Source organism: Anopheles merus, chromosome 3R, assembly GCF_017562075.2.
Source record: "Anopheles merus strain MAF chromosome 3R, AmerM5.1, whole genome shotgun sequence".
Classification (NCBI taxonomy): domain Eukaryota; kingdom Metazoa; phylum Arthropoda; class Insecta; order Diptera; family Culicidae; genus Anopheles; species Anopheles merus.
In genome coordinates, this window is record NC_054084.1 from 34,592,162 (window position 1) to 34,616,705 (window position 24,544).

Here is a 24,544-nt window from a genome sequence, read left to right on the forward strand (position 1 = left end):
AAACGTTAAATAAGGCTATAAGCTATGAATAAAAATTTATAAAACGTAAATTACATAGAACTACTCGTTTTTTGTGCAAATTGTTAATGCTAAAATTCAAATCTCTTAACCGTTTTCTTGTAACGCATACGTAACGCCGCGTAACGCCTTTGTGTTTAACTGTAGCGACATCTAGCGGCATTTTAAGAGAAGCACGTTTTTCGAGAGAATGTTTGAGAATGTTTTGATTTACAAAAACAAAAATTAGGAACATAATTAGACTTTCTTCTCTTCAATCTATACCAACACCCATTGACCAACACACTTTACATTTGCATAGATTTGTGTATATTAGAACATATTTTTCCACTCTTTCTCTCTCTCTGGCCAATATACATAGTTCACAGCTAGACCCGGGTAAGCCTCTTAAACCCCCGGGCGAGATATTTGTGATATGTAAAATAGCATCGTACCGATGCAATATAATATATATATCCACTACTAAACTAACACATGCTACGGTACAGGTAAGCGACAACGCTCCTTTGTGTGCGCACTTGGTTTGGTGGTAGTGGCGCCATCGCTTAAACGTAAACTTTCGTTTTTTGTTCTGTGTGTGTATAACATCAACAATGAAAATGCAATATAACCAACCCACCCAGTTTCCCTTCCACCTATTGTAAAGTTTGTTTGTGTATGTGAGTTTAAATTTTGTAACTTGTTTTCTTCCCTTCCAAAAACTCCTTCTTTTTTGGCATCGTTGGCACTATTTGTGGTAGCAGTACTCTAATAGTTGTAAAACAGTCTAACATGAAGGAAAGAAACAACTGACCACAATACAAAAAAAGGGGGGGGGGAGTGTTGGGTGGTTGAAGTGTCTTTTTTGTTTTGCGTTAGAATGGTTTAGATTAGAATTATGCTGTTCCTCTTTGCGGTTAATACTTTTTCCATCGCCTAACCTTGGCCCTTTTTCGAGAGCTTCCACTTCCATTCCCGCTATTACACTTTTTTCGAGCCTTGCCTTCAAGTCTTGCTTCCCACATTCCTCCCTCACGCAATCATTCGCTAATCAGTTTCGATAAAATAACCATCATCTATAAAGTACATCTAAAAGAATAAGAATAGTCTTACATACGTAGACGGATAAAGACATTTAAGACATAACACGCACACACACGCACACATATACAAACGTACACGGGGACGCACACCGACACAGCCTCCATCAAAACCGGAATGAGCCTCCACCGCTCGAGCACATTTTCGTTTTCATCTTGCGGGAAGAGTTTGACGCCTGCACGCCCTCGATCGGACGCTTTGCTCCGACGTTACGCACGCCTTTACTCAGCCAACGGTTCCGTGTCGCTTTGATTGCCGTCGAGCACGCGGTTTACGTACCGGTTGCGGATCGCTTCCGGATCCTTGGCGCGACGTTCACGCTCCTGCTGGCTGTCGGTCATATCGCTGGACGATCCGGGCTCGCCCGACATGCGCGGCAATCTGGAAGATGCATCAATAGAGTTTTAATGTCGAGTTTTGTGCTGTAAATAGCTTTTAGCATGTGTCATACGTTTTGTTTGCGTAAAGGGAACGTGCCGCAGGGCTCATGTTCAGTATGCCGTCGTTGCTTGCGTCGTACATCCAGATAACGATGGTGGCCAGTAGCGAAACTGCAGAAAACAATATTTAAAACACATCGAACAAATGGGAAAAATACAGTAAAGACATTTAAAAGGAAGGCTTACCAATGAGCCATCCAATGAAAAACATTTCCAGCATGAAATATCCGCCCTTATCCACGATCATTCCCGAGATCATCGAAATCACGGCAAGGCCCAGGTTCTGTACCGACTGGCAGCTGTAAAAAAGAACAAAAATAAGCTTTAATCTCACTTTGAAGAAAGGAAAACCTCCAAAACCTACATTCCGTAAGCCGTTCCGAGCTGATATTCCGGCACGATCAGTGCAACCAGGGGCCACAGGCTGGAGGCCAGCATCGAGTACGCCAACCCCATCGTAATCATGCCAATGTACGGATTCAGATAGCTAAACGCCAGCATGCCGTGGGCCACAATCGTCACCAGCACGGACAGGAACACCCACAGCACATTGCGCCCGGTACGATCGACAATCAGCCCGAACAGTGGACTCGCGACCGCCGCAATAATGTACACGATCGAGTTGACCGTGTTCGCATCCTCGGACGAAAAGTCAAACTTGCGCATAAAAAACACCTTCCCGAGGGCAATGAACGGGAAGATGGCCACATAGTACGCCACACAGATCACGGTCACCATCCAGAACGACACCTTAAATGTGCGGACGTCCGACAGCTTCGCTACCTCTCCTCCCGGGGCCGAATCGTTGCGCTTCAGTATGCGTGCCGCCCGGCGATCCATCCACCCGAGTATGAGCGCACAGATCATCGACATTACGCAGGTCAGCGTGGCAAGCAGAAGGACCACCCCGGTGCACATGTGGCCCTGGTAGCCGAGACTCTTCACGTACTTGTAGATCGGTACCATCACGAGGAAGTTTACCGTGCTGCCGACGCGCGCAAACGACAGCTGCAGCCCAAACACCATGTTCAGCTCCTTGCCCTTAAACCACAGCACGGCGTAACTGTTCTGGGCCACGGCGAGCGATTCCGCGCCAATGCTGTAAAACGTAAAAAAGAGTAACAAAATGAACAAACTGAAATAAAGCTGAATTGTTTGCCTTCTTACCCAAACATAAAGCGCCCCACTATCATGAGCCAAAACAGATTGATCGTGGCGCCCATCGCGAAGATCAGCTGCCCGATCAGCAATATAAACATGTAGATGATCGTCCCGAGCCGGATGCCGAACACGCGGTCCATCAGAAAACCGCCAATAAAGCACAGGATCACATTCGGCCACGAGTAGATCGAGTACAGCATCACGAACTGGGTGGTGGTGAGATTAAGGTCCGACTTGAACGTATCCTGCAGCGCGCCCGGATTGTCGTAACAGAAGTACGAGCCTGTGGGAAACAAATTAACAAATTAATGAATGGGGGCAGCAAGGCAGAACGCTCTTTACGCGATGGTGGGGTCAAAGGTTTGCTTCCGGGCATGCCGCGCGATAAAATCGGACGCCCACACGGGGCACGCGATTCCACGGCACTGCTACTAGACCATCACATTCGGCCCACATTCGATGCTTGTGTTTTCTTCCCGGTGAGTGTTTGACAGGTCGCTTATCTATCTACAACGGCGTACGCGCGCGTAATCGCGCCCCGTCAGCTGGTGGAATCGGGACGGGCCGCCGTACCAATTATGGCGGAAAATTGCGTCGCTCGCGGCACTTACCGAAACCGACCAAACACATCAAGATAAGGGCCTGGAAGCGGTGCAGAAAGGAGGACGGATTACAGCACGCGCTTGCCCCACAGCCCGTCAACCGCTCCGCCAGCTCGTCGTCATCGCTTGGCCGTCCGTGGCGGGTCAGTGAGCGACCACTGCCGGTTCCGGTCGGCTCGTCCGTGTCCGTGTCCGGCTGCAGTATTGGACGGCGGGCCTCATCCTCTTCGTACTGGCGGGGCATGCTGCTGCCTCACAGCGGAACTGCGAACGAAGGAAAGGCGAGAAGGAAAGAGAAACAAGCAATTACACACTGGCTTTGACGGGGCAGACAGGGGGCCGTTGCTAACACACAAAGAAAATGAGTGATGCGGGTGACCGACGCAATCAAAGTGCACAATGACTCAGGCAACGAGAGACGACCCACATACGGGCGCATTACTCGGAAACAAACAGTGTTTAGAAAAACGCCCCGATTTTTCGGTCAGCAGTTTCCCATTCCCCCTTGTGAAGTGAACCGACTTGAACCCCTCCTCCTCCCAGGGGACAGTTCGGTGACGTAGAACCCCAGGAATGCACCGTCCCTAGCAACTTACTTCTCCTTCAGTGTAGGTGAGACTTTTGGTCGCAAACAGTGTTTATTGCGTAGGTAAATAAACGAAATGTTAAACGAAAGCTACAGTGCCAACAGGTCACAACACAGCGCTGCCTCTGCCTCTGCCAGCCCAAATCACAACACAATTGTTGGCCTAATTCTACACACACTCGCGCACACACACTCACACCCGCAGGAGACGGAGCGATTTAATCGATTGCGGGAACGCGTTGGCACCGAAGCCCGAGCGGCCGTTCTGTTCTGGCCAACTTCACCGATTAAATCCTCTATCGGACAGCAAACTATCGCACGGCCGGACCTCGCTTATTATCTCCACAGGCCACCACCAACTTTTGCACAGCTCTCTGTGGGTGAGTGTGTGTGAATTTGATCACAACAAACTATTCGTCACAACAAAGCGCGTTTACACTGCACGGTTCAGTTGCGATTGTACCATATGGGAGGGGTTTTTGACCTTTTTTGAGTTTTTATGTACCATTTTGGAGTAGTTTATGTTGAACAATGGTAGCAAAATTATTTTAAAACAAACTGTTTGTCGATTCGATAGAAATAATGGTGATTGCAGTGCAAATTGTTAACGCATTCAAAACACAACATTTGACAGTTCTTCTGATTTGACAGCAGTGGACCTGTACACACTATGTTTGCGATTTAATTTTAATCTTTATGCAAAAACGAAGGATAATATGAACTTCTTCTCAATTTTTGGAAATTATTTAAAAAATTTACTTGTTAGTTCTTCAGAAATTCATTGTTGGTTTAACAACATAATTTATTTCCGCTAAAATCACATAAGTTTACACTCTGCTCTCAACCTACCCCATTCGTGTCTCGTGTAGACGGTGCTTCAAATCTGCGATTGTTGTTGTTGTTGACGTCAAAACATACGTGTCGCCGTGAGAATCTGCTCGCGCGAGCAGCCTCCGTGTTTTTAGAAACTACAGCAGAAAAAGAGGTCTGCCCTTGTTTCTTCCCAAAAAGCAAACAAACGACCCACACCACCAGCATGGCGGATCTCAAGCGCGATCTCGACGAGTACCTGCTGCTGCAGGAAAATCAGAAGAAAAACTTCAAGCTCGAGATGCCCAAAATGCCCTCCCTTCCAAAGCCCGACCTGATGGGCAAGCTGTTCGGCCGCAACCAGGAACCGGAGGCAAACAGTTGGCTCAAGGATACGCAAGACACTTGTTGCCCCAAGCTGGTAGGTTGGTCAGACGGGGAGGAGCGAAAAGAAAAGGGAATTCTGTTTGCTAACCGTGTGCCCTTGTGCCTTTTTCAGTCCCGAATCCAGCGGATAGTCGGCTTCGTGACATGCATGGGACTCGGGATATTCTGCATGATCGTGTCCACGTTCTACATACCCGTGCTGATACTGAAGGCGAGAAAGTTTGCCCTCCTGTACACGCTGGGCAGTGTGTTTTTCATCATGAGGTAAGCAAAGTGTGTGTGTTTGTGTGTGTAGGACACATTGATGTACGTTTACCCATTTCGTTGTAGCTTTTCCTTCCTGAGCGGCTTCGGTGCCATGTTCCGGCAGATGTTCTCCCGGGAGCGGGTCGCCATGTCGATCAGCTACACGTGCTGCCTCACGGCCACGCTGTACTTCGCGATGGTTGCGCAAAGCACCGGGCTGACGGTGCTGTTCGCCGTGGCACAGATCATCACGCTGCTGTGGATGATTCTGGCCGCCATCCCCGGCGGCATGAGCGGGGTCAAGTTTTTCGGCAGCATGTTCCGAAGTTCCGTGTCCAGCACGCTGCCCGTTTGAGGAGTAACGTAGCGCAAGTGAGAAGAGGACGCATTATACTGCATGGAGAAAGCAATCGCGATGCGCAACTGTCTGTGTGTGATATCATGTTTAGCTGTAGCTGTACGTAAGCCAGAGATTACAATTACGATGTGTTTAGGTTAAATGTACCCCCACTACTTTCTTGGACAGGTCCTGCTGAGCCGGGCGCAGGGAAGGCGTTTCCCGCATGCCTTTCTGTGGCCGGTCAGATAACGATACTAAAGTATTTTTCAAATAAAACCGTACAACGTATATAAACGTAACAAAATAAAAGAACAACAAAATGCTTTTCTGTGAACCTTTTTTGTACGAAAACAGCAATTTTCAACGATTTCATCCAAACGAAACACAAAAATCAATCCCGGCTGGCAACACTGCTCCGTTCGCCTCATTAGAAAACGTCAAATTTGACAGCTGTTTGATGGTAAATAAAAGTGGGATTAAAAAACTCGAAAGCGAAAGTCGATCCGCGCTATTGTTTTTTTCAGTGGGTCGACGCTGTACAAGGGGGCGGGGGCAGGTATGAGTAATCTTTAAATTCCTCCCGATCCCGTTCGTGGTTGTCGATAAAATGTACAGCTAAAGCAAACAACAACAACAACGCCCCGCGGCAGGTTGGATGCGAAGCGCAGCACTACAATCGACACCCGACCACACCACAGGCAACACAACGACGACGACGACCAGGCGGACAAAGACCAGGGCCAGAAGGGCGTTCCAGTCCAAGATGGAGTGTGACGATGCGGCCGTCGAGCGCCAGAAGCTGGTGTCGAACGACGAGGAGGACGACCAGAACACCATCACGAACTTGTCCTCGAGCGGGCAGGCCAAGTCCGTTCAGACGCCCATCTCGCCCGTGCTGAGCAATAAGGTGAGTCATCGTCGTCGGAAGCGTCTTATCAGCTCGTGATGTGTTTTTGTCCCCGTTTGCAGCTGTTTTCCAGTGGCGAAACGAGCCGAAGTCAAAACTCCACCAGCTACTCGCTCGGGAAGGGAATCGCGACCGATGCGCCGCTGGCCACCAAGGTCAACTACGTGAACGAACGCAAGGCGCAGGATAGCAAGCCGAAGGCGAAGAAAATCCAACGAGGTAAGTAGAGATTGTCCGCCCGGGATAGCGATTTAATCCTTGCGAGGCAAACATTCAGGCGCTTTTTGCCCCCCTTTAAACGATCCCCCGTAAAAAGGCAAACATGCCCCCAAACACAGCCACAGTTACTTCCGAGTTCGGCTTGAATTGGCTCCCTCGCAGACGCTTGTGTTTCATGTGTTTTGTTGTGTTGTGTTTTGCTTTTTGTTCTAGTTCCTGTATTGTATCTGCTTGATTTTTGGGTTTTTTCATTTATTTCTTTTCCTTCTTCCTCTTTTTTTCTTCTTATTTATATTCCTTTTCATAATTTTGTTGCTCCCGATTTTGGTTCAATTTTCCACCACCACCTGGTATATGTGCCCCGTTGTGCTCCCGCTCCGTCCGTCCGTATGTTTTCGTCTCGCTCGCACTCTCTCTCTCCGTGTTCCTTGTGGGTTGGCTTTGCGAATCCGTGCAGAGCTCACACCGACCGGTGGCGTTCCGGTCACAGCCAATACCGCCTCCACTTCCACCACCACCGCTACCACCTCCTCCACCAGCACCACCACCACCACAAACATCACTTCGGCCACCATTGCCAACAACAGCTCTGCCAGCACAAACAGTAATCTCCCGGGCGGAGCAACAACGCTAGCACCGCCGCCATCCGTTGCCCCTAGCAACAGTGCAACCGCCGCTCGGTTGCTGAAATCTCCACCGTCACAGTACCAGCGCCCGAAGCCGCCCGATTCGTTGCCCTCGGCCGCCAGTAGTGGCGTTGGAGGAGGGGGTGGTGGTGGTGGTGGTGCTGGTGCTGGTGGTACAAAGCTCCGTCACCACCCCAATGCCCATCCCGGAGTGTCCACGTCCACGTCGGGCAGCTCAATAGCGCTCAATGCAAAGACGCACAATTTCTCGTCCCGTCCATTAAAGCACCATTCTTTCATATCAGAGGTACCCGACGTGCGGCACATGGAGCGGGCCCTGCTCGGGCTGCTGGAAGACTTCCATTCCGGGAAGCTGAAGGCGTTCGGTAAGAGAGAAGCTGGAATAAATCAGAAGCGGCCCCTTTACTAACCGAAACCGTTTCTTTCGTCGTCGTCCCCTTTCAAAAGGTTCCGGCTGCACGATGGAGCAGATGACCAGCATACGGGAGCAGCAGGAAAGTTTGGCCAAGCTACACTTTGACCTTGGCATGACGGAAGCATTTACCGGTGGCAGCAACAACCCGAACAACGACAACGAGCTGCAAGCGCAAAGCAATATGAAGAAGCTGGTGCAAAAGCTGGAACAGCTGTCCTTCTCGATCGAGAAGCTTCACTCGAGCAATGTGGAAAAGTAACCGCTGGACTGACACACGTAGCAGGCAGGAGATTAGTCTTAGGATGCGCTGAGCCCAGCCGCGGATAGGGATGGGATGTGATTTTAAAAAAAAATCGGTAATAACGTAAAAAGAGTAGAGGCGCCATTTTCTTTCCGTGGATCTTTCTACGGTGGTTACATTGAACATTTTTTGGGTTTTGAAGGGAATAAAAACGCAAATTTTATGTTACGCCCGGTTTTTCCATCTCTGCTCCAAACACACCACTACACACGCCCGACCTCCTCAGCCTGCTTCGTTTTTTTTTTTTTTTTGGTTTTTGCTTATGCCTTCTTCTTGGCGAATCCAAGATCGTACACCAGCTTGACGATGCCGAGCAGGCCGACACCGCACAGCGCGACCGTGATGCCGAACAGGGCCTTATCGGCCGGACCACCCTTCAGGAAGACGGGCAGCTCGTTCTTCGCCTGGAACGTCATCATCTTCTTACGCAACGATTCCGGCAGCTTGTCCGAAATCATTACTGGCGGCTCGGGATGGTGACCCATGGCGGATGGTTACTGCTTTAATCTGCAACAGACACACACACAAAACGGTGAAACGCGTATTTTGAAACGAGATGAAGTTTTTCACTGCGAGAGGGAAAAATTATGCAACACGCGTCGTTGCAGGGGCCATTTTTGTGCCAACTTTTCCTCCCGGGTAACACACGTGCTGCAACATTCGGCTTAATTAAACGCACTCGCGCACATTATCACCACAAGCGGCCACTGCGGAATCGATTCCCCCTTACCTGCGTGAGTCTGCGGACGAAGCGATCAAACGGTTTCGTTTGACTTTCCTTTGCTTCTTGCAACGTACGGTAACGGCTGCCGATGAAATGGATCAAAATGCACCGACTCTCCTTCAACTGTCAGCGAGTGGGAAGAAAAAGGGCATCGGTGTCCTAGCAACCGAAGAGCGGCTTCAGCGGGGCTTGCTTCGATGCACTGATGGTAACTGTCATGCCATGTGTGCCAATAACAAAAAAAAGGCAACGTTCGTGTCCACACCACCACTCAGCTGTGCACAGACCGAGGTGGATTATTTTTAGCACGCCCTGTTAGTGCAGCGAGCACTTTGCCCAAATGCACTTGCCAATTGCATTGCACAGGGAGGTGGGGCATCATCATGCTAAGATGCTTAGAAGGGTTCAATCGTTTCCTCTTTGTTTAACATTCGATAGCGTTTCGGTGCATTTGTTTCATGAGTTATGGGTGTCGGGAACGGTTTCGAAACGAACCACGTGCTCGGTTGAGTTATCTTTAGTTTGTTGGAAAATATTCAAAAATTTCCAGTTTTTTTTGTTTCTTTAACAGTGTTTAACAGACACTTTGAATTTCGGATTATTATCCTTTAACTGGGTATAGGAAGCTTTGCACCTAATAATTGTTCCATTGTTCCACGATCGTCCGCGATCTTTCCGACCCTTGGTAAATGCGTCCAAACAAACAAACAAAAAACCAGTCCAAAGTCCAAACATTTCAGGATTTTTTACATAAAATATATTTCTGTTAAATTAAATATTGTTTTATGTATTTATGTACGTGTATATATATATGTATATATTAAGATAATTTTGTTTGTTTCGTTTTTTTTTCATTTTTTTATATGTATATATATATATACTTAATGTCCACTTTTCAACATATAATCATCTTTTTTGTATTTTCATGCGATTTTTTTCTTCTTTTCTTATCCATTTCCCCACCTTATGTTTACACATTGTTTTGTTTTGTTGTAATGGGTTGTTTGTTTGTTTTTTTTTTTGTATGTGTTGCGCGTCTGTTGTTCGTTTTCTTTTCTGCTGTTGTTGCTGTTGTTGTTCTTGTTGCAATGCTTTTGCTTTGCTTGTTTCTTTACTGGTTTACCTTTGTTTTATTTTTATGCGTGTTTTGTTTGTTTGCTTGTTTCTTTTGTTTTTCATAACTCTCCGCTCGTTCTCTCTCTCTCTCTCTCATAGTAATTTGTTACACATTACACACATGCGGCTTTTGCAGTAGTTGTATTAATAGTAGTAGAATTAGAAGTAGTAGTAGTAGTAGTAGTAGTATCAGTAGCAGTTTGCCGTAATAGTAGTAGCAGTACAAGTCTGTGTGGCGTCTGTCCATTTTCTTGTTTGTTTGTTTGTTTCAATTTGATTTTTACCTACAGCGCGCAGCAAAAAAAAGACTAAGCAAACATGGTTGTTGATTTTGTATGTTTTTTTTTGCTCAAAGCCCATTATTAGTTTAACTTTGTTTTTTCTCTCTCTCTCTTTTTGTTTCATTTTTGCCTTTACCCTAATCGTTTCCTTTATCGCAAATCCGTTTTCTTTAATCGTGAATCAACATAACCACCTCCTCACCAGGACATTCACAATGTCCTCTCTCTCGCAGCCCACCCCACGCAGCTAGCAAAAACAAACAAAAATTCACTTTGTACAACTACCACCTCCTCTTCCCCACTCCTGCCCCACCCGGGGTTTGTTCAACCAAATTGGGGGAGCGGGCGCAACAACAACGTGCTACAAATTCAATTCAATTTTCCCTAATGTTTCCCACTCCCGTCTCATCGATATACATATATATTGCCTACCAACATCGCTATCTCTCTTGTTCCTCTTGATCAACAAAAGCGTTCTTGGGTTTCGTTTTAGCTTTTCCTTCCCCTGCTTCTCCGGTTTTGCCCTCGCTTGCTCAATCGTAATGCACGGTATAAAAAAAGAATAGTTAAATAGTTAAAATAGTACACACAAAAAAAATATAAACAACTCATAACTCCAGCATATTTCATAAAGTTGTTGATGCGCTTCAACATCCTTTCCTAAACGTGAGATAAAAAAATGCATATAAAAATTGTTAATCAATCAATCAATCCGCATCCAGCTTCCCTCTCATCGGTGGAAAGCCCGTGATCCCGGTGTCTGCCGGTAACCGGAAGCACGTGGCCAATCACGTCATCCCAACAGTCTTTACCTAATCTTTCGCTAAATCCTTTTCCTTTCTTTTTTTTTTTTTTTGCTAACAAATTGCAAACAATCCCTTGTATCATCTCTCTCCTGCGCTCATTCTCTACAACCAACCGACGCCCATAATAATTGCTCAATTGCGTTAACATAACAGACTTTTTTTTACTATTTCACCACTGTCACCTTCTCCTCCTCCTCCTTCTGCTACTACTGCACACAATCTACCTAACCCATCTTCAATCAACAAGCAAAGGGACGGGCCAGACCGTTAGCAATTCAATTCTAATACCTAATACATGCTACAAGTGTTTGCGTTGCTCTCGCTGTTCGAATCCGGAATCTCTAGCGTCGTCGTGTGTACCTGGTTGTTGCCCAGCAAACCCGTGTCAGTCCCGTTGTTTTCTTCTTCTTCTTCCACCACACACACACACATACACGCGCCTTTTCATTGGACTGGTGCCCGCTATAAGTAGAAACCTCAATGCATTATGTGTGATTGTGTGTGTGTGTGTGTCCATAGAAGAAGTAGTAATAATAGTGGCTCTCGATAGTAGCTCGATCGCTGGGGTTTAGTAGTTTTACTATGATTTGTTGTTTTTTTTTTTAAAGAAAATTTAGGAGGTTTGGCTTAACGAGAAACTGTTTCGCAGAAACAATGCCAAAAACAATTTAAGAAATCACTCAAACACGTGTTTTTGCGCTGTTTACAATATTTACAAACGAAAATAATCAATTTTTTTAACTTATAACCGAAACGATACCAATTTTGTCTTCTAATGTTCTTTGTGTGTGTGTGTTTTTGTTTCGTTTATGCTTTGCTTTTTTTTACTCTTCTTCTAACAAAACTTCATTTTCTTACAGCTGTGATTTGTGGTTTTGTGGTTTAGGCGCCATGTTTTACAGTATCCACAAAGATTTGTTATTTTTTTCTGTTTTTGTTTTCGTTTTATGTGTTTTGCTGGTTTTGCTTTTCCCTTATAATTTTCCATGCTTGTTGTGTGTCACACATATTATTCCACATACATTTTACATCAAACATAAAACAGACATACATACATTCGTTTTATGTTTTCTTTTGTGTTTTGTGTTTTGTGTTTTGTGTTTTGTGGTTTGTGGTTTGTATTTTGTGTTTTGTTGTGTGGACTGCAGTCTCGTATTAGTAATGTGGTTTACTGGTGCCATTAAGGTTTCCTTTTTTCTTCTCTGTTTTCTCTCCCCCACTGTACAAAATTAACAATACTTTGATTGAGAGTTTTTTTTTCGTGTGTTTGTGTATACATTGTTGCTCTTGTTGTTTTGTGTTTTGGATTATGAGAAGAAACAAAACCCCCTAACATTTTGTCATATTTTGTTTTGTTCCGGTGCTATTTGTTATACATTTTGAATAGTGTTTTGTGTGTTAAACAACGAACTTCTCTCTATTGCCCTTCTTTCCTATCTTATGTTTCTCGTTTTACCTATGCTTGTTTTTTTGCTACTACTTCTTCACCGCCCTTTCATTTAAATTCCAATAATTAAAGCCATTCTTTTCCAGTAGTGTCCCACTCCCACTGTCACTGTGTGTTTTCGTTATCCTCGTTTTCTTTTCCTTTTTGCTTACACCTATAAAACGACGTTATGTTTGTGCCTTTTCGCCTGACTGAGCTGACACATTTAGCATGCGGAAATAATTTATCAAAATCAGCTAAAAACACACACACACACAAGATAGAAGAGAGAGAAAAAAACAACAACAAAATGCACCATTTGATGAGTTGTGTGTGTGTGTGTGTGTGCGTGTTGGAATTGAAGGAGTAACCCGCGTCACAGTTTCTTTTGTCAATAAACACCCTTTTTCTCTTTCTCTCTTTAAAAGCTATCTCTAAAATAAAACACAGACAAAACAAAACAAAAGTATTTCGCTTGCCAACAACAGCAATAAATATATAAAAAAAAAACACTTCTATTGTTGCTGCTGCTGATGCTGGTATAAAATAAACGGTACAAAAGTAAGTATTGCAAAGTATTGGCTACAAAGTAAAGGGGAGGTTTTGTTTTTAAATAAAATTGCACATTTCGAACAAAGCTTCGTGACTAAACAACAAACACAAAATGCAATTTTTATAGGACAGCTCTTTTCAAACTGCATTGCGGAACAAATCGGAAACCTGCCACCGATCGTTGCCACCGATCGTTCTTGGGAGAGTGGGACGATCGATTGCATCATCAACCTTAACATTCCTATACTTAGGGGGGATATTTGTGGTTTAGCTACACTAGGAAATGGGGTATGAAGGGGGAAACACACAAGGAAGCTGTTGCTGGTGGTGGTGGTGATGATGGTTTAATCATGCTCTACTGGAAGACAACCCTATATTAACACCCTCACCGTACCGGACTGAACTCCTGACTATTTTCCAATATACGAATGTGTGTTAACATTAAGCAAGGACGCGAGCAGAAGACCAATATATGCTATAGAGAGAAATGGTTCGCAAAAAGCGCTTGAAAAAGAGAGAGAGATACTGTCTCTGTATATGTGTGTGTGTGTCTGTGTGTGAAGGAAAAACAGTAAACAAATTACTTACATCGAATGATAGCTTAAGTACACGTTTTCCCGTTTTCCACGTGCTGGTTTCAAACTCGCGCCCAATTTTTTAGTGTGGAATTTTCAAGCGTCAGCATACAAATTGCGCGTGTGTGTTACAATCAGGTAAGTAACAATAAAAAAAGACGGTGGTGTAGTTCTAAGGGTGGTACTGGTGGTGGAGGTGGAAGTCGTCAACTCACAATACACAAATTCTTCATCTTCATATGTGGAATGCTTTCGTTCCAGTTTCGTTGGACCCGGAGAGAAAAAAGGGCTGAGGAAAACGAACCCTATGTTTCTTGTGCTTTCCATTAATAAAAAGAGGAAGGAACAAGTAGACAATAAAAAGAACTGTTTTTCGTTTCCATCCCGTCTTCACACTGTGAGCCGTGGAAAGGGGAGATTGTGTGGTTCTGTGCTGTGGTGATTGAGGTTGCATTTCGATGCACAAGCCATTGCGATTTCCTCCTGTCTTATGCGCTAAAAAATCAGTAAACAAGAGATTATTGGTTTTACCAGTTGGCTTGGTTTAGATTTTCGGGATGTTGGCGGCTAAATGTCTATCGGGATATGGGGAGAGAGGACTGTTTCAACACCCTTCCAAAAAGGCTTTCCTTCACACTTCTGCTATGCAGCTTTTACACGATCGTGGAAAGTGAATCATAAATTGTGTTCGTGTGTGTTCTTTAACCATTAATAATACTTTTGTTTGCATTTTCTTCCGTAGTAGATGTATGTGTGTGTGTTTGTGTTTGGGTGTGTGCGTGAGAAGCAATTGCAGCTTCACACCAGAGAATGCCTCCTAGGTTAGAATGTGTCGATCGCTTTGCAGCGGGATTACCGTCTCTTCTAGCGTAATAATAGGTAGGTTTGTAACAAAAGTACCGAAAACGGACACATCTTTATGCTAAAATAAAAGCCGTACAAAAGTGATGGTGAGCATAGCTCCCTCTTCCTCCCTTCTCGTTCTCTTCATGCGTAACCTGCGTAATCTTTTGTCGTTGTTGATTTTTGATTATTCAATGGAAAACAAGCATCGGCTAATACAAACACGCAACAAAGTAGCTTCCGTTTTGCTTTGGGGCCAAACAACACAAAGAAATGGCGCGCTGCAACCGTAGGCAAAAGGCAATAAACAATATAGCAAATGTAACACATATTTTAGAGATAGGCGGGCGCTACGGTGCCGCTGCTTTCTTCTCGATTGCCTGGCTGGTTTTTGGATAATATTGGTTGATTAGCTATTTTTGAATTTCTCCTTCGGCCTCCCGTGTGGCTTTTTGTTCTGTTTGCTATACACAGATTGGTTTACTGCACACACACACACATTGTTGATTATTTACTCATAAAAATGGACAGTAAATGGTATATAGGTTTGTTGGCGCACTATAACAGGCTTGTTGTCCTTCGCGTTTCGCGTCGCTTTTTTCGATTGCAACATGCAAGGGTGACTTCTTTCTGGAATCAATTCTAAAAGGGGAAGGAAATTCCCCCTTTCGGTTAAAGCGTTAATGTTCCCCCCAACTTCTACCAGCCATGGATATGCCCTGTGCCCTGTGTGGCGGGGAGCGGGATGGTTTTTTTTTTTAGCAAACAGTGCTATTACTGGTTCTGTTTTTACTTGCTCGCCGGTGTTTTGTTCTTTCTTCTTCAATCGGTGCTTGCTCCTTCTCTGGGCTTTGATGATGCAAACATACATTTTGATTGTGAGAGTAGACTAATAATTGCATAAAGTATAGGTTAGTGCGCACATCACACGATTTTTTTGTTTGCTTGTTTGTTTTGCTTAATGTTGGTTTTTGTGTATGTATTTTTGTTTTATATCAATATTTATGTTTCATAATATACCACACACTTCTCTTCGTTTCGTTCTCGTACTGCACTTTTTGTTTTGCAATTACACCTGCACATCTCTCTCTCTCTCTTTCTCGTAATGTGGATGTATGTGTGTGTAGCAGGAAAAGGTTACTTTCCTCAGCTAGTACATTCGTTAGACATAGGAAGCGACGGATTCCCGGCGACGGACAAGGCAACAACATCGACAAGGACAGCACAATACAGCAGGCATACGGAGCGCGGGGATGGAGGGAGAGCACTTGTCGGCACCGGGGGGGCTTTACTTGAGGAATGCGGCCACGATGATGGACAGCAGGAAGAGCGCAAACACGCACACGACTGCTTTGCTCGAGTCGGGCTCGAAGAACTTCTGCAGCTGCTGGAGCGTGGTCGACGCAACCGTATCGCTGCGCGCCCCGTGCTGGTGACCGTCGCCGTCCGGACCGTACCCGTTGTTGCTGCCGGCCAGCAGCAGGCCCGCCCCGGTCGACGATTTGGTCGTCAGCACCAACTCACCCTTGCTGTTGACCACATTGCCCTGGAACGGGGTGCGCCCGTCGACGTCGTCCGTGGCGTGCCCGGCTGCACCGGACCGACCCGCCCCACTGCTCGACCGCGGCACGTTCGTCGCGAGATGGTGGTTCAGCACCGGGGAGAACGGACCGCTCATGAGCTCGCCGTTCGGGCGCACGCGCACCGGGCACACCTTGAACGCGTACGTCACGCCGTGCTGCAGGTTGTGTACAGTAAAGCGCGTTTCGGGTCCACGGTAGGCCTAAAAGCAAGGGGAAATCACGTTTAGTGTGTTTTTCGAGATTATAAAAAGCGCCTTCGACTTACCTGTTGAAATTCTTGGTCCCTAGCTTTGGCCATCTGCAGAATGTACTCGATCGGATCGACGAACGGGTTGTTCCGGCTCGTCTGCCACTCGATCGTGAGCGTGCCGTGGCGGGCCGCCGGATCATTGCCAGCCGCCGCGGCTGCCAGTGCAGCCGCATCGGTGCAGACGCGCGGTGCCTTGATGCTGTTCGGCGCTGCCATCGCCGTGGTGAAGCTGAAACCGTCGGAGAACTCGCCCCGCCCGGCGTGCCGCGTCTCGACGCATATCCGGAAGGTGTAGCTGGTCGTTTCGTGCAGCCGCATCACCTTGCACGTGTTGCGCGTGCCGGTGTACACGTTGTGGTATTCGCCCGTGCGCCTGTTCTCCATCTCGACGTAGTACCGGGCCAGGTCGGCCAGGTTCTTGCCCTCGCCCCAGCGCAGCTTCAGGTGCGCAAAGCCGGCCTGCGCACACTCCAGCTTGGGCGGTTTCGGGGGCAGCGGCGAGGTCGTAAACTTGATGTAGCTCGAGAATGGCCCGGTGCCGATGGCGTTCACCGCCTGGATGCGCAGCTTGTACGTCGTTTCCGGGTGCAGCTCGCCGATCAGCAGCATGTTGCTGCAGCTCGACCGGCCAGCAGTGGTCGCTGGGGTGGTGTTCGGCGCGCTGGCGGCCGCGTGGTTCTGCCCCTTGCCTCCCTTGGCCGAGTGGGCGGGACTGGCGGCGGCAGTGACCGCTTTGCCTAATTTGCTATCTACTAAATTCGTCGCGGCAGACGGTTCGTCCTCCGCGTCCGTCGAAGCCGCACTGCCTACGGATGCTTCCTCCTCTTCGTCCTCTTCCTCCTCCTCGTACTCCTCGTCGTAGTGGTGGTGGTGGTGGTGGTCGGCGGCCGGATATCCTCCAGCGCCGTGCTGCTGCTGCTGCTCGGGCGAGGTAGCTGCGATGGCGGCCGCACTGGCCGTGTGCGCGTCCGTCGTGATCAACCGATCGCCGCACTCGATGTTGTACTGCGTCACCGGCGAGCCGTTGTCGTGCGGCGTCTGCCAGCTAATAAGTATGCTCTTGGCCGTGATCTTCTGCCCGCCGACGGTCGGTGCGTTCGGCGCAGCCGCCGGCATCTGCTGCCCGATCGGTACGGAGTAGCGCGAGCAGCCGGCCGCATTCAGTGCGCACACGCGGAAGTGGTAGCGCGAGTGCGGGTGCAGATTGCGCACGTCCGCGGATCGGTGCGCGCCTCGGTACACCGTCTGGTAGTTGGCGTTCGCGTCCACCGCTCCTCCGCTCGCGTCCACTACCTCGCTGCTGCTCGACTCGGCACTGGATTGAAGAATGTACTCGCTTATCGGTGACCCGTTGCTGTGCGGCTCGGCCCACATCACAGTTAAATGCGTTGGCGACTTCAGCACGACGGACAGGTCGCGCGGCGACTCGGGCGGCGCCGAACCGGCAGTGAACGTAAACTCCTCCGACCAGGGCCCGGCGCCGATGCGATTCAGCGCCCGCACCTGCACCGTGTACTGCTCGCCGGGCAGCAGATCCTTCGCCACGCAGAACATGTCCCTGCCCCGGTACACCGCGCTGCGCACCTTCGTGCTGACCGTCTCCACCTCCATCTCGTACTCGAGCACGGGCGAACCGCCGTTGTAGTCGGGCTTCTCCCACCCGAGACAGGCGGCGTACGGTGTCGGGGGCGATTTGCAGTACGGTTTCTGGGGCGGCCCGGGCGACACCGGTTCCGTCGTCACGAGACACGGCTCGGAAAATGCACTTATCCCGCCGGGGCCCTCGCACAGCACGCGGATCTGGTAGGCGGTGCCAGGGTTTAGCCGATCGATCGTCGCTTCCGCCTCCTTGCCGCTGTACACGCGGTCGTACGAGGCGCCCGAGCTGATCTCCAGATGGTACAGCGAGATGTCCGCCCCGCCCGTATCGTGCGGTGCGTCCCACCTCACCCGGAACCCGTTCGCGTGCACCTTCCCCTTGACCTGCGGCTTCGCCGGCCGGCCCGGGCACGTGGGCAGCGTCCGGAAGACGACCTCCTCGCTCCACGGGCCCCGCCCGTTATCGTTCTCCGCCCTTAATCTAAACTGGAATGTGGAAGCGCGCCGCAGCCCGATGCACTCGTACAGCGTGTCCTGCCCGTTGTACACGTTCCGGTAGCCGTACCCCTGGTCGTCGTTCATCTGCAGGGTGTACTCCTCGCATGGGGAGCGCCGCTGCCAGGCCAGCTTCAGCGTGGTGGCGGTCGCGTGCCGCAGCGTCGGCGGTGCCGGTTGGGCCGGCGCATTCCCGACCGTGCTGTACTTGACCAGATCCGAGTAGCCGCTGCGGCCGTACTCGTTCACGGCCGACAGCCGAAACACGTAGTACGTCGACGGCTGCAGCTTGTTGAGTTGGAACTGCTTACCCTTCGTCTTGCAGACCTCGAAAAATTCGTACGCCAGCTGCATCGGTTGCTGTCCTTGCTGCTGCTGGTGGGCCATCGAGCCCTTGCCATTGTCACACTCCAGGATGTAGTGGATGATGTGGGAGCCGTTGTCCGACGGTGCGTTCCATCGCAGCTGCAGCGAGTTCTTGGAGCGGGCGAGCAGCTTGGGCGGTGCGGGCACGTCCGGCTCGCAGCAGGGCGTGTTGAAGACTGTCGGCTCGGTCGGGGAGCCGTGCAGCTGGTCGAGATACACCTGCAGCCGTACCGTGTACTCCTGGCCCGGTCGCAGGTCCTGCACCTTGCAGGACAGCGACGAGCCCTTGAAGATGCTCTTGTACTTGTTCTCCTTGCCGTGGTCGCTCAGCAGCACCTCGTACCGCAGATCCTGCACGTTGAAGGGCAGCGGCTCGAGGGCGGCACCGGGCAGGGGTGGTGGCGGCACGCCCGGCACGGGGCCGGCCGTTACCGGCGGCGGTGGTAGCGGCACGACCGGCACGGTCGGGGTCGGCGGCGACCACTGCAGCAGGGCGGTGCGGGGCGTTATCTCGGTCACCTGCGGCGATGGGACCGCGCTCAGATGCTCCACTATGAGCGACTGCGTGTTGTCGTCCTCTTCGTCCGGGGCGCTCGACGTGTCCTCCTCCGAGGGGGACGGCGTGTTGATCGCAACGGCCGCTCCCGTACCATTGCGATGATTGTTCATGTGGTTGGGAAGCAGATGGTGCTGCTGTTGCTGTTGGGGAGGGGCATGCGATTTCCGTACACCACCACCACCTCCGTTCAGTTCGGCATGTTTTCGAGGTGAATTGATCGGCGTCGTTGCAGATGCATCTAAAAAAAAGGGAACCAAAACGCTTTTAGTAACGAAGTTTTCCTTTCTCTACACCCAATTTGAACTTACTCAATTCCCGCTGCTTCTGGTCGAGCTTCCGGTGCAGCTTCGAGTGCTGCCGCTGGGCCCGCTCGTCCTTGTGGTAGCTGGTGTTCGTGTGGGGCGGCGACGGCGAGTGGGGCACGTTGCCTTGCGCCGTGTGCAGCCCGTGGTTGCCGCCCGTACCGCCGCCCACGTTCGCCCCGTTCGCACCGATCAGCTGGGATGGGTACATCTGGGGGGCACCGGCCCCGGGTCCCGCCTGGTAGCTGGCGGCAATCGGGTTGAAGAACGGCGTCGGTGTACCATTAATCTGTAATTGAAGACAGACATAACCCATTATTAGTTAGTTTCTCTATTAAAGAAATTCAAGTCTAGTCAGAGGCGGAATTCGTTGCTGCATCAAAGTAGATACTGTATCAGTTCCTAGACCGGGGCAGGTTCGTGATCCATTCCATGATTAAGACAGGCTTAGGACCAGTTCTTGAAGTGAAATAAGTTCAGTTGCAGTTCCAACAGCAGTACAGGATCAGGACTAGTTCCAGGACTGGTATGGCTTCTGTATAAAGGCAAGAAACTAACAATGGTTCAGGTTCAGTTCCAGGACCGATATCGGTACAGGTTCAGCTCTAAGACAGGGATGGATCAAGAACTATTTAAGGATCCGTATAGTTTGAAGACCAAGTCTAGGAACGGTAGGATTTGAGGATCAGTTCCAGAAATTATATGAATTCAAAATCAGTTACAGTTAATCAGTTAAGGTCAGGAGCAGTTCCAGAGTCAGTATAGGTTCTGGACCAGTTCCAGCATCAGTATAGGGTCAGGATTAATTCCAGGACTGGTATGAATTCTGTGTAAGTTCAAGAAACTGACAAGGGTTAAGGATCAATTCCAGGATCGGTATGGTTTAAGGACCTGATCTAGGAACGGAATGGTTTGAGGATCAGCTTCAGAAATAATATCAATTCAAAATCAGTTCCAGGCTTAGGTTCAGAAGCAGTTCCAGAGTCAGTATTGGATCTAGATCAGATGCAGTAACGCTATAGTTTTAGGATCAGCTCCAGTACAGCGCCATGGTATTGATTCAGAATCAATATCTCTCGATACACCCTGTGGGTTAAAGATGCACTTGAGAATACATTTGCTTCAATGCCTGTGTCGACCTTTTAGTTATCATATATCGCTAAAATTATTGTGCGTAACCCTGTAAAAGGGCTAAATTAACTATTGTCAAAATAGCAACAACATATCAACACCAAAGAACATTCTCGTTCAGTTTTCAATTTTCCGTTCCCGGAACCAAACTACCTGAAACACTATTCTTGCCACCGTGGCAGGCTTTCGTGACGGATCCATTAGCGGGGAAAGGGGAAACTGTGCCTTTTCCCCCCTTGCAGGTTTTCGGTACACTAAAACTCAACACAAAACACGCAAATTTGCGCAATGTTTTCCGATAAAAGAGACGGTTCAATAACACACAAGCACGAATTAATCCACCTCTTTTTGCAGTGAGACACGTCAGTAAATGCGTCTCGCTCCCTTTGCCGCGTATGCTTCGACTAAATTCGAACAACATACACCACTTGCGACGACCGCGGGAGAGAGATGCTTTCTCCCTCGCTCTCTCTCTCTCTCTCTGTCTAACTCACTCGGCCCGGGGTACGTAAGAAGGGCCTATCTGCCTTGTTACACCCACCCTCCGCCCGTGCCAGCACGTCAAAGTCATTAGACCCGCTGCAGGCTTCTTCCTCCCCCGACTCCGCTTCAGGTTGTTTCAGGTGGAGCACAGAAATGCAGCCACAGCAAACAAACACAAACACAACACAAAATGCGGTTCCCGGGCGATACATTCATGCATGGGACGCACTGTACTATACACAGACGACAGACGACAGACGACGACGACGGTTAGTAAATCGCCACGTATGCGTTTATTGCCGATCGAATCGTGGTGCGGACGATTCGCCATCCCGGCACACTAACACGGCCAATAGAAGAGGTCAATGTGTTCGTGTACGTGGCGCGCTGATAATCGAACACAACGGAAAACCCAAAAGGAACGAAGACGGCGTGTTATCAAACGTTTGTGGCAGGCGGCACACTGTGGCAGTGTGAGATAACACACCGGCCGGCAAATAAATGTATATATGTATGTGCACATGTGTGTGGGGGGATGTGGTGAACCTACACGTCTGGAGTCGGAGGCTTGGCAGTGCTAAAATCCCTCTCCGTCCTCTAACCGTGGTACAAACAAAACAGTACCGGCGTCGTCACACCAGACATCGCCCACCACAATAACAACAAAGATGTCGCACAGGAAGTGACCGCCGCGTGATTTGTGACCACGGAACAACAGCTTTAGGCGTCGTCGTCGTCACATATTTACATCGGCTTTCCTTGTTGGTCTCCACAACTCAAGCAATTAAGCCGCCCGGCGTGAGGATTTGGGTCTCCTTCCCCCCCTCTCTCTCTCTGTGACTGTTTATTTCAACTTCTTGAATGACTTGGGCTTGTTGTGTTCAGTGCTGCAAAATGTCATGAGCATCACGAGATGTTCACCGACGAAAACAATGAACATATCCGAGGTAGCTTGATGCTCATTGTTGATACTCAATGAAAGTTTGTTTAGTCAACCGCGATACCCTGACCCACAAGCTGAGCTTAATGCCGTCGCAAACATAATCATGAACAACGGCGTCAAATGTCACTGTTTCAGTCACCAACACTCATGACAGAATCGAACCTCAAATTAGCGTCACGTACACAACTGAGATGTTCAAAGGTGAAACACAATCAGTTGGTGGATCAATCACATGCCTGATGACATTTTGTATAGCACCGCACTCTTGGTCACTCACTTATTCACGACATTTTCTGTCAGTGATAATCACGACATTCTTGTACTATACTTGGCGTGTGGTTACAAGCAGCAAAATGAGCATGTCTTCTTGCTCAGTCTGCTTTGATGATCTGTCTAGTCAAACAGAGCGAGAAACCATGCTCATTTTGTATCTTGGAACCACTCCCACGCACCGTATATCTCCCACGACTATCGGGATGGACACCTACTGAAAATGTCGCGACCATGTGACTGACCAACAGTTGGTTGCACAAAATGTCACCAAGCATGTGATGGTCGCAACAACTGTATGAGTCTCACATCTGATCATCACAGTAGAGCTCGTGACGGTGTTATGATTTTGTTTCAGTCGGAATTTGTCATGACTATTTCAGAGACTTTTTGCAGAACTGATCACAGTATAAAAAAAGTCATGACAAAGCGACTGACCAAGCGTTGGTCAAGCATTGGTCACACCAATCGTTTTGAGTATCACCTCTGATTATCGCGTACTTAGACGCTGACATGGATTTTGTTTCAGTCAGATTTTGTGTATGACATTGACAGTGACATTTTGCAGCACTGGTTGTGTTACTTAACGACGACGAACTTGGTTGGTCGCGATGTTGTTCTTGCTCTTGTTTGCACGCAGATAACAGATACATCTTTGGGAGAATCGTGGTTTGCAAAATGCAAGGTGGATTGGGCGGCAGATTGTTTGTTTGCTCTTCACAGGGTAGTTTTGTGCTTCGTCGGCCTAGACAAAATATCCCTTTTCTTGGAACTGCTTCCCAAGCGATGGTGGAGTGATTTTGCAGAACCCGAAGCAGACAACCCCGCCACTCTAAATCAGTCGCGCGCGTGTGTGTGTGTGTGTGTGTGTGGGGATGTGGTGGCTTATTTTAGCACACTTTAGATTGCCCCTTTTGTTCCACGAAACAGGAACTTATGTTTTTTTTTTGTTTTTTTTTTAAGCTAAGAAGATAACAAAATAGCCACTCTTTCGTTAGAGTGCCATTTGACGCGCTAGACTAAATGCCCTCCCCTTTCCATTCCATTCCAATCCGCTTGACACCATCTCTCGGCATCGCCAGCAACAAACGGCGGAAGTAAGATAAACCGTACCGATACCACACAGGCTCAACAACACAACACACACTCTCGGGCCACATGGTCCAAAATTGAAGTGGGGTGTGGGTGGCTAGTGCCCCTGGGAAGGAGATGACCGGGGGTAGGGGGGATGACCAGTACCGGAAGCAAGGGTTAGCAAATTAGTTCCAGCATGTTCAGGTTTCTAGCGTTGCTGTTGCTGCACGAAAGTAGCATGCAGACAGCAGCACCACACAAAACACTCAGCGACCCATAAACATAAAATGCCACCGTCACTAATCGACGAAGAGAGGAACAGAGAGAGAGAGAGAGAGAGAGAGAGAGAGAGAGAGAGAGAGAAAGAGAGGGGTAGAGAAGAGGAAACACGCAGTTTTGTCACCAAACCGAGAAGGCCAATAACCGCCCCAAAAATTGCACACGGACGACGCTGTGAAGGCGGTGGCGCACGTTGTACGCGGATCGGCGCATAACACGGGGCCCAAACGCATGACACTGCAATTTACCTACACCCACACAATGGCACACCGGGGGAGCAATTTCTGTTGTTTGGTTTGGTTGGTGGCAACAACAAAAAAAAGCGACACCAAATTTGTTACCAAATTTTAATTTCGAATCAATTGTGGGTTAGCTTTTTATTGTCCCTTCTGCATCTCTTTCTATGGCCTTCTTAAAAAAAAAAAAGATACAAACATTGGCACCCCCGCGAAGGGGACGATGAGAGTGGGAGAGCAAAATCGGGGGACACAAAACGCAATTTTGACGCTTCTTCAACCGGCAACCGGATGTGATGTGCGTCTCTCGGCGTATGTGTGTGTTAGTGCCCCCGTATCCGGTTCATTCCAGCCCATTGTCTCTCTTGGCGGGGGGGTTGCCCCCGAAAGGTTAAATTTTGCACAACGCTATTAAAAATCTCTAAAACAAACAAAATGAGGCCTCTCTTTTCCTACCCCTTCCCTATCGAACACACCTTGTTAGGGGTCGAA

The 24,544-nt window shown here is 48.6% G+C and overlaps 5 protein-coding genes across 12 annotated transcripts in view; 2 read left to right on the plus strand and 3 right to left on the minus strand.

Annotated features, from left to right (window-relative positions):
- Nucleotides 1-221: 221 nt before the first annotated feature.
- LOC121596551 (major facilitator superfamily domain-containing protein 1-like) lies at nucleotides 222-4,421 on the minus strand. The gene is made up of 7 exons (XM_041921600.1): nucleotides 3,898-4,421; nucleotides 3,311-3,565; nucleotides 2,706-2,982; nucleotides 1,903-2,637; nucleotides 1,725-1,837; nucleotides 1,550-1,649; nucleotides 222-1,479 (listed from the first exon to the last, which is right to left on the minus strand). Exons 2-7 carry the CDS (start codon nucleotides 3,543-3,545, stop codon nucleotides 1,320-1,322), a joined length of 1,620 nt encoding a protein of 539 aa, XP_041777534.1. The 5' UTR covers nucleotides 3,546-3,565; nucleotides 3,898-4,421; the 3' UTR covers nucleotides 222-1,319.
- A 354-nt stretch (nucleotides 4,422-4,775) lies between these two features.
- Nucleotides 4,776-5,995, plus strand: LOC121596554 (vesicle transport protein SFT2C). The gene is made up of 3 exons (XM_041921602.1): nucleotides 4,776-5,118; nucleotides 5,197-5,348; nucleotides 5,415-5,995. The coding sequence occupies exons 1-3, from the start codon at nucleotides 4,924-4,926 to the stop codon at nucleotides 5,683-5,685; spliced, it is 618 nt and encodes a 205-aa protein (XP_041777536.1). The 5' UTR covers nucleotides 4,776-4,923; the 3' UTR covers nucleotides 5,686-5,995.
- Nucleotides 5,996-6,119: 124 nt separating this feature from the next.
- Nucleotides 6,120-8,327, plus strand: LOC121596553 (serine-rich adhesin for platelets). Its single transcript, XM_041921601.1, has 4 exons — nucleotides 6,120-6,577; nucleotides 6,640-6,796; nucleotides 7,254-7,808; nucleotides 7,891-8,327. The coding sequence occupies exons 1-4, from the start codon at nucleotides 6,326-6,328 to the stop codon at nucleotides 8,115-8,117; spliced, it is 1,191 nt and encodes a 396-aa protein (XP_041777535.1). The 5' UTR covers nucleotides 6,120-6,325; the 3' UTR covers nucleotides 8,118-8,327.
- On the minus strand, nucleotides 8,294-9,101 carry LOC121596555 (cytochrome c oxidase subunit 7A1, mitochondrial). The gene is made up of 2 exons (XM_041921603.1): nucleotides 8,890-9,101; nucleotides 8,294-8,666 (listed from the first exon to the last, which is right to left on the minus strand). The coding sequence occupies exon 2, from the start codon at nucleotides 8,642-8,644 to the stop codon at nucleotides 8,420-8,422; it is 225 nt and encodes a 74-aa protein (XP_041777537.1). The 5' UTR covers nucleotides 8,645-8,666; nucleotides 8,890-9,101; the 3' UTR covers nucleotides 8,294-8,419.
- A 953-nt stretch (nucleotides 9,102-10,054) lies between these two features.
- Nucleotides 10,055-24,544, minus strand: part of LOC121596550 (fibronectin type-III domain-containing protein 3A) — a 59,921-nt gene continuing 45,431 nt past the window's right edge. For all 8 annotated transcript variants that reach the window (XM_041921596.1, XM_041921595.1, XM_041921592.1 and 5 more), the window contains 3 exons: nucleotides 19,643-19,925; nucleotides 16,331-19,572; nucleotides 10,055-16,265 (listed from right to left, as the gene is read on the minus strand). In XM_041921596.1, the coding sequence (XP_041777530.1) occupies nucleotides 15,771-16,265; nucleotides 16,331-19,572; nucleotides 19,643-19,925 (4,020 nt within the window). In that variant the 3' untranslated portion in view covers nucleotides 10,055-15,770. The remainder of the gene's footprint in view (nucleotides 16,266-16,330; nucleotides 19,573-19,642; nucleotides 19,926-24,544) is intronic.

Bases quoted from the DNA above. Each gene is read 5' to 3' on its own strand.
- LOC121596551 (XM_041921600.1), bottom strand. From the start codon at position 3,545: ATGCCCCGCCAGTACGAAGAGGATGAGGCCCGCCGTCCAATACTGCAG. The intron at 1,838-1,902 runs GTAGGTTTTGGA...TCTTTTTTACAG, and splicing joins CTCGGAACGGCTTACGGAAT to CTGCCAGTCGGTACAGAACC. The intron at 1,650-1,724 runs GTAAGCCTTCCT...TGTTTTCTGCAG, and splicing joins TTTCATTGGATGGCTCATTG to TTTCGCTACTGGCCACCATC.
- LOC121596554 (XM_041921602.1), top strand. From the start codon at position 4,924: ATGGCGGATCTCAAGCGCGATCTCGACGAGTACCTGCTGCTGCAGGAA. The intron at 5,119-5,196 runs GTAGGTTGGTCA...TGCCTTTTTCAG, and splicing joins ACACTTGTTGCCCCAAGCTG to TCCCGAATCCAGCGGATAGT. The intron at 5,349-5,414 runs GTAAGCAAAGTG...ATTTCGTTGTAG, and splicing joins AGTGTGTTTTTCATCATGAG to CTTTTCCTTCCTGAGCGGCT.
- LOC121596553 (XM_041921601.1), top strand. From the start codon at position 6,326: ATGCGAAGCGCAGCACTACAATCGACACCCGACCACACCACAGGCAAC. The intron at 6,578-6,639 runs GTGAGTCATCGT...CCCCGTTTGCAG, and splicing joins CGCCCGTGCTGAGCAATAAG to CTGTTTTCCAGTGGCGAAAC. The intron at 6,797-7,253 runs GTAAGTAGAGAT...GAATCCGTGCAG, and splicing joins GGCGAAGAAAATCCAACGAG to AGCTCACACCGACCGGTGGC.
- LOC121596555 (XM_041921603.1), bottom strand. From the start codon at position 8,644: ATGGGTCACCATCCCGAGCCGCCAGTAATGATTTCGGACAAGCTGCCG.